Source organism: Octopus bimaculoides, chromosome 6, assembly GCF_046866305.1.
Source record: "Octopus bimaculoides isolate indiv1 chromosome 6, ASM4686630v1, whole genome shotgun sequence".
Lineage (NCBI taxonomy): Eukaryota > Metazoa > Mollusca > Cephalopoda > Octopoda > Octopodidae > Octopus > Octopus bimaculoides.
This window is the reverse complement of record NC_142933.1, coordinates 77,006,230-77,016,646: the sequence shown is the minus strand read 5'-3', so window position 1 is coordinate 77,016,646 and position 10,417 is coordinate 77,006,230. Positions and strand designations below refer to the sequence as shown.

At 36.1% G+C, this 10,417-nt stretch overlaps 1 protein-coding gene across 1 annotated transcript in view; it reads left to right on the top strand.

Annotated features, from left to right (window-relative positions):
• Positions 1 to 10,417, top strand: part of LOC106874031 (contactin) — a 223,550-nt gene that overhangs the window by 44,677 nt on the left and 168,456 nt on the right. The window contains exon 4 of the mRNA XM_089354118.1: positions 10,217 to 10,302. Within this exon, the coding sequence (XP_089210244.1) occupies positions 10,217 to 10,302 (86 nt within the window). The remainder of the gene's footprint in view (positions 1 to 10,216; positions 10,303 to 10,417) is intronic.

Genomic DNA, 10,417 nt, shown 5'->3' with positions numbered 1-10,417 from the left:
CTATCAAAGCCACTGACAAAGCTTTGGTCGGCCCGAGGATATTATAGAAGATATTAGCCCAGGATGCTATGCAATGGGACTGGACTTGGAACCATGTGGTTGGGAAGGAAACACATAGCTATATCCGCGTCTTAAGTTCTTAAAAGAAACTTTAAGTTATGTTATTTTAATACTTGGACATTGTGTATCCTATATTCTGTCAATGTGATTTATATGCTAATACACTGATAATCTTTCGTAAATCATTTTCATCCCTTGGGAATCGTAATTTAATAACACAAGATATTCTTCAGGCCAATTTCGTGTGTGTGTGTGTGTGTGTGTGTGTGTGTGTGTGTATGTGTGTGTGTGTGTGTGTGTGTGTGTGTGTGTGTGTGTGTGTGTGTGTGTGTGTGTATGGTTGTGTATAGATGTTGGCATAGATTTGTGGTAAAAAGTTTACATCACAACTTGATGGTTCCGGGTTCATTCCCGCTCCGAGGGTAAGTGTTTACTATAGCCTCGTGTTGATCGAATCCTTGTCAATGGATTTAGTTGATGGAAAGTAAAAAGACCTGGTCGTATATGTGTGTGTGTGTGTGTGCGTGCGGTTGTGTATAGATCCTGGCATGAATTTGTGGTAAAAAGTTTGCTTCACAACCTGATGGTTCCGGGTTCATTCCCGCTGCGTGGGTATGTGTCTTCTACTATAGCCTCGGGCAGCTCGAAGCCTTGTCAATGGATTTGGTTGATGGAAACCAAAAAGACCCTGTAATATGTGTGTTTGTGTGTTTGAGAGAGAGAGAGAGAGAGAGAGAGAGAGAGAAAGAGAGAAAGAAAGAGAGAAAGAGAGAAATTGTGTGTGTGTGTGTGTGTGTGTGTGTGCGTGTGTGTATGTGTGTGTATGCGTGTGTTTGCCACCCACCACAGTTTGACAATTGGTAGGGGTGGACAAATATGTCACTGCAACTTGGTATTTCGATAAATGAAAATTGATAGAATAAGTTCCAAATTTAGAAGTAAGGGGACCGATTCGTTCTACTAAAATCTTTCAAACCGATGCACTAGCATGATCGCAGTTTAATGACTGAAACAAGTAAAAGATAAAAGACATAAACCAGTACATGACGAATACTTCAGCTTCACAACTACAACTCAATTAACTTCGCTAAAAAACAAATTCAATTATGTCTCGTAATAATTGGTTGTACTTGAAACTACTTTTTGCATTATTTTTTATTTTCAACGCAGTGATCTGATAGAAACGTTAGAACGCCGGGCGAAATACTTAGCGGTATTTCGTCTCTGTGAATTATTGTGAATTATTATGAATACTGCAGTGTTACTCTGTGAAAATTGGTTGAATTACTCTGTGGCGAGTGGTAGTGTATCCAGTATGGAGAGCTACGCCAAGACCACTACGGCGAAGAAGCCAGTGCCGCTGGAAACCAAGTTAATCGATCTGGATATGGAGGAGGTGAGCAGAAGCAGGAATTTGATAGAGGTACAGGGAGACTCATACAAATTGTCCCCCCGAAAAGAGACCAAGGAAGACAAAATTCTGAGGACAGTTGTATATCGTACACGGGCTGTCAAGACCTGTAAAATTTAAATGGTGATGGAAGAGGGAATCGAGGAGTACCTGGGTGAAATTGTAAATGAAGCCATGTACATCGGCAGAGGAAGAAAGTTCGGTACGGTAGAGGTGAGGTTTGCCACTATAGAAGAGGCAACCAAACATGCGACCAACATTCTAAGAAATACAAAAATAGCATTACTACCAAGTCATAAAAGAAAAAGAAGTGTGAGAATAGGTATTCCGAGAGTTCCACTAGAAATTAAACCGGAGTGGTTGGTTGCAACAGTTCTGGCTGCAACCAAGGAGGATCCGGAATTGGTACCAGTGGCAGAAACAAAAGTGCGCAACTGATGGGGATTTGGACACGAAATGTGGCTTTTTGCCACATTCGAGGACATAGAAAGAATTCCCTACCAGATAGAAGTGAAGGATGAGAGAACGTTAAATGTTGTAGTCGAGGGAAGGAAACCAAATTGCTACATATGCGAGGAGAGAGGTCATATGAAGACCAAATGCCCCCTATATGAGTTCACGTTGCCACAGCAAGAGAAAGCACAAGCAGAGGAGGAAAACATTGTAGACCACACTGGGAAAATGAAAGAGAGACAGAAGTGTGAAACAGAGAAAACAAAGGAGAAGAACGAAAATGGAGCTACTAACCCTAAAAGGCGAAAGAAAAATAAGTCAAAGGAACGGTCAACAGAAAGCAAAAAAAAAAAAAGAGATAGGAAAGCCAGAAACTAATAATGTACAAGAAGAGGAGAGAATGGATAAAGATGTGAAATACAAGGGAGTTTTGATAAAGTACGAGCAGAAGAACGAGCAGATGGACAGAAAAGTCACGAAGTTGGAGGAAATAATAAGAGGGAAGATGCCAGAGAAATGTGCTGAGAAATGCATTTTAATACATGAGGAATAATACTGGGAGTGCATAAAAAAACTTGATGAAAATATAACAACGAAACTGGTATGGTTGGTGGAGACACCATCCCCTAGAGATGATTATTTACAGTTGATAAAGACGGAAGTAACAGTGATTAATGGGAAAAAAATAACGCGAGTGTTTCAATTTTTTGAGTTGCAAAACCGTTAAAATGTCTACATGATATTTAAGTAAAAGTGAAAAACTGGATAAATGTAACCACCCGACTTCGGGGGTCGAGTGAACATTGCGCCTCATTTTTCATTCTTGCTTATTATCATTTTATTTAAATTTTTCTTCTATTATTATCATTCGCTTTTGTAATTTTTAGTTCCCCGATTTTATGTTTGTTGCGTTTTGTACCGTCTTTATGTTTTGTGATGTCTTAAAAATTCTTTGTATAGCCCTTTTTGGGTAATAAAGAAATAGGTATTTCGTCTGCCTTTACTTCCTGACTTCAAAATCCGCTGATGTCGACTTTGCCTTTCATCCTTTCGAGGTCGGTAAATTAAGTACGAGTTGCGTACTGGGGTCGATCTTGTGCCTAGAGCAGAAAAGATTATTTATTATTTCCAAAACCAAATCCATTACTGCTTATTTAATGCACCACCGAAACATATTTTTCTACACGCACACATATTGTCAAGTCCCGCTTGCATCTGTTTTAAGAAAGTTATTATTTAATATGAGAAGTAAATGTAGATTTTGCATTCTTAATGGATTCGATTTTTCCATATGTCTTATATACCTTTTACTACGTTTATAATTTTTTTGAAAGTTTGATCTTTCTGTTGGCTTTCTAGAAACTCGCTCGTTTTTCTGGATTACAAATTTTGAGTTTTTGATACACGGTATCCTACAAATAATCTATCGTAATCTTGGTTTTGATATTATGCAATATTCATCATATGAATGTGGGCAACATACTAATTATTTAAGGATTTAGTGAAATAGCTATAGTGTGCGAATTTGTGAACCGTCGGACGTTATCTGTAGATGCGTTTGTATCTGTATATATAAAAACCAGGTTGTGTGTGTGTGTGTGTATGTGTTTACGTGAATGTTATTTATGCACGTCCACAAATTAGCCCGCATGTCGCTCCAATTTTAGGAGGACATTCGTCATGATCCTAGATGCATTTACGTCAACTTATTTTTCTCAGAGGCACCAGAGAATAGCAGTAAAAATAAATTTTCAAACAAAACTTTTAGCAATTTTCAAGTCGAATAAATCCACCATTGTTTACAACAGGAGTTAAGTCCCCTTCTAGTGACAAGTAAGTTTTTGTTAAGACTTTTGTTGTTTTTTTCCATCGAGGAAAAAATGTTTTGTTGATATACGGGCAACGCACACACATACGAACATGTATGCGTACACAAAATATGTATGCAATTGTTGTACGTACGTGTGTGTATGTGTGTGTGTTGCCCATTATATATATATATATATATATATATATATATATATATATATATATATATATATATATATATACATACATACATATACTTAGTTGTCATCTTAATTGTGATCCGCTTCTGACTCAAAGAATCGGGAGCCCTTTTGGGCATTCTATTTTCTTTGCTGGGAGGGTTCCCAACCCATGGGCAAAGAGGGGTTAGATGATGGGGGTGGTATCTTCAAAGGGCTGGCATGCTTAACCTGATCACCTCTGCCGACAAACTCCCAACCCATGCGCTCCACTCGCGACACTGAATCTGCCCAAATTTGACATCGATGTTACTTAGTTTGGTTTCAAATAAAGAACTTGATTAGCTTAATTATCCTAACTTAATCCCGGCAAAGCCGGGCTATACTGCTAGTGACTAATAAAATTCTCACCACAATTCAAATCAACTCAGCCCTTTAATCCTTTTGTTAATGATATACAGAGTTCCAGTTCAAGGCAATGGCTTGGTGAAATTTTTAGAGCGTTGGATGGGTCGCCTTACTATGTTTGTTATTGTTGTAGGTGTTCTGACGGCAACAACATCGTTGACAGTAGTATCAAATGGTATCGGTGGTGACCTTGGAAAATATAATTGGTGTAGCAAGTGATGTCATGCGCTGAAAGATAACTTCTGGTCTTCCAAAAGTCCTTGCATATTGAATAAGCACTTTTGAAGTGATGAAACGAAGGTCATCTATAACAGACAAAGAAAGACATTGATATACACAGATGTACGCAGTGTACGATTGTGCGCGCGCGCGTAAAATAACCACACACGCTCAAACACACACACACACACACACACACACACACACACACACACACACACACACATCTACACACATGTATATATAGTGCAAAGTGATCTTTTGTTTCTACGCTGATATAAATTTAACTTAAGCGAAAAAGTACTCAAAATTATTTTTTTTTAAATAAAATTATTTATTCCAGGCAGAATTTCTGAGTCCGTAATCAGTTTCTTCTTACCGGTCGTCGTGCGATTAATGTTGGTTTTTGATTGACAGATATTTTCAAAAACGTTTAATCATGGGGTAGTGAGCTCGTTTCCCAGACCAGGCTGTGTTGTGCTCTTGAGAAAGACACTTTACTTCACGTTGCTGCAGTCCACTCATATGTAGAACTGAGCCGTGATGTCACTGGTGCGAAGCTATATCGGCCTTTGCCTTTTCCCCGGATAACATCGGTGACATGGAGAGGGGAGGCTGGTATGCACGGGTGACTGCTGATCTTCTATAAAACAACCTTGCCCGGTAAGGTAACTTTCTAGGTGCAATCCCAAGGGGGGGGGAGGTCTTTTCCCTTTTTACCATATATATATATATATATATATGTATATATAACAAACGAGAAAGTTCTCCGTCTGATGCATACTTGGGTTTTGACATGTAAAACAAATTCGTTAATCCTCGTGACGACAACAGGCAGTAGAAAGGACTCTGAAGGAGAATGGGGCGTAAACGAGACACTGAAATACAAGTGCGCGCGTGCACACACATACATACAGACACACATACAAACTATCTCTCTCTCTCTCTCTCACACACACACAAACACACAAATTTATATTTAAGTATCGGCAACTGAGACAGGGTTAATAAAAACCTTAGTCAACGTCAACAAATAGGATTCTATCGCAACTGATAAGAGCCTGCACTTCCAACAAAAATGGAAAGCTGGATTGTGGAATTTTGAGCACGACCTTTCCTGCATATTCTTTTAGCCTGGTAATTTCTGTTATCAGTGTAATACCAAAGGCCGACTCATAGAGCCTTTCCGTCTTCTTTTCGTACAGTCTTGTAATGCTTCTGTTAACTTCATCTCAAACCTGTTAGCGGATCAACAAGGAGTGAAGGAATGCTACATTGACGGGCACTAGTAGCGATACAAAAATTGTCAGTTTGGCTAGCATCTTTCCTGATACAGCATGTGAAATCTTTGTAGAGATTCGTGAAGATATTGAAGTATTGTTGATACAAATCACATGCACAGGCTATATTTTATAAATGTTCTTGATGAATGACTTTGTTCAAATCCTTGTGTATTTGAACAAGGTCTACTGGAAATCTGTTCATTGTTCCATGACGTTTCTCAATGTAAAAGTTTGCACAGTGCTAGAATAGCTGGAACGAAATCTTGCTTATTCTTCTCGCAGTCTTTCTCATAGAGCTGCATCAAAGTCCTATCGAATCCTGCTCAGGAACACAATCTAGAAAAAATTTCCTGGTAAAATAGCAATGCAATATTTCACCAGTTGATGCAAACTACTAGGTTTCATCTTTCCAGGAGATTCAGTGAGACCCCTTCTCCAATCGCACAGGGTTTGCCGTTGTTACTAGCGCTTATTGAGAAGGAGCCAATGTTCCACCAGGCCTGAAATTACTGCCGAAATCTGGTCGGATCCAACAGTTTTGTTTCCTTTAGTTACCTTATTTTTTGTATTATTTCCTTCTCTGTGATCACATTTCTTACTTACAGTTCTAACGGTTGCTACTATTGAGTTGAAGTAAAAACTGCGACTGAATCTGTCTGACTCTGAGCCACTATATAGCGTTCCAACTCTCTGGTGCTTTGTTCCTTTTCTGGAGGCAGGAATTTGCTAGTTTTCCTCTTTTCTTTGAATTTGCTAGTCTTCTATTTTCTGACTCACACATAATTACATGCAACACACCCGCAAGCGCAGATACACGGATAGACACACACGCGACTACAGACTCATACATGCATACACACACGTATGTGTGAATGAATTTATGTATATATGTGTATTATTCATGACATTCAATACAGAGCTGCATAGCTGCATTTTTATTATTTTGAGTTATCAATGCTTTTGTAACATTTCAGACTATTTTTAACAAAAACAAACAAATTAGCAAAGCAATTGTCCGAAAAATGATTTCAACATTTATGAAACCTTTCTAGACGTAGTCATTTAATTTGAAGACCATCAGACAAATGAATCTAATAACGATTTATATTTCCTATTGAAAACATGACTGAAAATCGCTTCATATTTATCCGCGATAATAAGTTTTAAATAATAGAGCCAGACACGATGTTTTATTTTCGAGATAGAGACAACTTCTAAACAAGTGATAAATAATACAATGACAGCAACAAAAGTGTTTATGTAATTTTGAAATAAAACAAATATGATAATCATTATATTAAAGTAGTTTCTGAAGATTTTTTTCATCTGTCTCTCGAGCACCAAATTATTAATATGAACAACAAAAAATGTTTCAAAAGCCAGTCTTTTCTATGAGATTAGTTTATTGCATTGTGAAATTTCATGAAATGTAGAGCTCATTTAGTGTAGAACATATTTTGCATCTCAAAACGGTTTCAATTCTCAGTCTGGATGCTTTCTCGTAACTTTTGTTAAAACACTTGGAAAAGTATATTTATCACAGCTTCCATAATCACCCTTGTCAACAATTACAATTATTAATCAATGACTGATACAGACTCCTGATAAGGAAAATTTCGGTCTAACATACACAGTCGAAATAAGTAAGTATTAACTTATACTAAACAAATAGTTATTTGCATTCAAATTTCTCTGAACATAATTAACTTTGAAATAGTAGTTATACTGTAAGCTCATGTACAGGCGTTAATTAATTATTAGAAACTAGATACTAATGGGTATAGCTATTCTACAGCCGATCTGTTGTCATTGAATATAAAGTGGTGAGTAGATAATAAACAAAAAGAGTTACATTGATTTTTGTTTTGCACAATATAAAACTTAATGTTTTGTTTTTAAGAAAACCCTGAAGATAAAATTGTGTATACGCTCACTTGTGTGAATTAGAAGGTCCGAAAATTAGATTATGATCATGAGTAATTAATTACAAGATGCGTCATGCTGCTATTTTAGAACAAAACAATCTTGGGGCTATCAAGCTCACTATTAAATACGTTGTAATTAGGAGCAAATAAGCAAACACACACTCGCAAAGTATGATGCTAAGCCATATCAGGTGATCTATAGAAAATGAAGTTCGTTATTGTACAATTCACTTTATTAAATATGCATGTAGATATTTCATATTAGCGACTGAAGTTCTTACATCACCGAAACAGTAGAGTTACAATTTCAGTATGTCATTATGAAGAATATAAACTTCGTAATGTAAACAGAGAAAAGGCTAGATGATGTGTTTATAGAAAATGATTCAGCTGATCGACATACCCAAAGAAAAATAATCAAAATGAATATATGGAGTTCCTTGTGAGGAAATGAGCCCCCAAAAGATTTCTAAGAGATGGAACGATAGATCGTTTATTACTTATTTTCAAATACCTTCGATATAAACAAGTTGTTCATATAAACAAAAGGTTTTTTTTTTTGTATTTACTAACTGCCATTACAACGGAAACAGTCTAAAGGTAAATCTATTAGAATTTAAGAGAGAAGTTATCTTTTAAGTGGGTATCACACAAAGCTGATTACAACCCTCAAAACGCATATCTCAGGTGATAGAATGGGAGGATTATTATGCCTGATTAATACTTATGATTTTATGGATTATTTGAAAGTTCCATACGAAATGAACATATTCTAGTTTTGTAGTTTGAAAAAATATCAAAATGTGTTTGCATGGTAAAAACGATTAAAAGCTCTATCAGTGGTTAATGTATGATACAATTAAAAGCGAAATTGACAGGCTTACAAAAAGTGAACGAAATAACATTAGATTAGGAATTCAACAAGAAATTTGATGGGGTTGATTTAATGATTGCTTATAAAAAAGGTAACAATACACTAACAAAGACCACACATCAGACATTTATGACCTTATCAATGGTTCAGTGTACATTGGAGAGCTATAATTTCTTAATGATCTTCTCGGAAAACTGTAGCTGAAAAGAAAGTGTAGTGTGGTGGTAACACGTAAAAATTCATTCGTAGAATAAATATTCTATTCCTAACACATTTATTGCGGCTATCTATCATTGTCAAATATTCTGTGAAATAGAGTTTTAGATGCAAGTGAGGATCTGTGGTAAGAAGTTTGCTTCCCAGCTACATGAATCCGGGTTCAGTCCCATAGCATTTTTCCTTAGGTAAGTGTCTTCTACTATATCTCTGGACCGACCAAAGCCTTGAGTGTGGATTTGGTAGGCGGAAACTGAAAGAGGTCCGTTGTATGTGTCTTTTTCTCTCTTTGTGCTTGTGTTTGTGCCCCCCCCCCCCTGCTTGACAACTGGTATTAGTTTATTTACGTTCCAGTAACTTAGTGTTTCAGCAAAAAGAGACGACGGATTAAGTTCAAGGACTTTCAACGAAACAAGTACTAGGTACAATTCATTTGACTAGATATCCTTTAAGGAGGTTCCCCAGCCTGGCCACAATCCTATGACAGAAACATGTAAAAGATGCTATAAATAAGTACGGGATGTAAATGACTGAGACCATTGTTTTATGTTAGAAACACTTACCAAATTTGTTATGTAACTAGCTGCACATGAACTCTGGATCCCCGAGAGTACACGACGGTCTTCAAAAGCATAACTTTATGTCTCTCTGAATTAAACAAACTGAAAGAAGGAAACGGAAGCTATCTTACTGGATATTCACCTCGTCAGCCGTTGTTAAACTAAGCCTCACAATGTACATCAATTTTTACATGTGGTTGGTATATAAATCAACAAGTAATTAATATATAAGTCAACCAAGAGCGAAAATGTCACTATCACTTTTATCTAGTTCATATGTCTTAAAGATAATTTTTTGTGAATATTGTTAACAGCCCAAAAGTTCAAATAATAAATCTCAGAGCTATTCAGAGACAACAACCCATAAAGATAGCGTAACAGCATATATATATATATGTGTGTGTGTAATTTTTTGATACTTTTTTCTTAAAGTATCCATGATTTTATTATACTCCGAGGAAGGTACTTAGTGATATAATATTTATGTAACCGATTCCGCAAATTATAATGCGCCATGACATTCACAACTTTGCATAATTTTGTATTTAATCCTCTGTAACCTTAGGGAGGGGTAATTAAAATTTGAATTTGAAAACATCTTAATGGCACGTTTTCTGCATTCCTGATTTATTTAATAAAGGTATATTTCATGCAGTTAACCAACTAACTTTTTTTCTACTTCTCATCAAAACCTTTTGGAACTACTTCTAAATATGCAATTGCTAATGATGAAATTATTTTCAATTCTTATATTTTAATAACACTAACGTTTATAAACAAAAAGAAAGAAGATTAAACACTCTTCTCAATATCTTACAGACTAATGGAGCAATTTTGCTAACTGTAAATGCTGTAACGGAGCACACATTCATCGTGAATTTTGTGAAAACTAAGTTTTATGGCAAGTAAGTATTTAAATGTATTATTTTTTTTAAATGTGTCATAAAATATGTAATAAATTGCACTTCTACATATATGTACAACATTTTAATGTACAATGGACAAAACAACAAATATTTT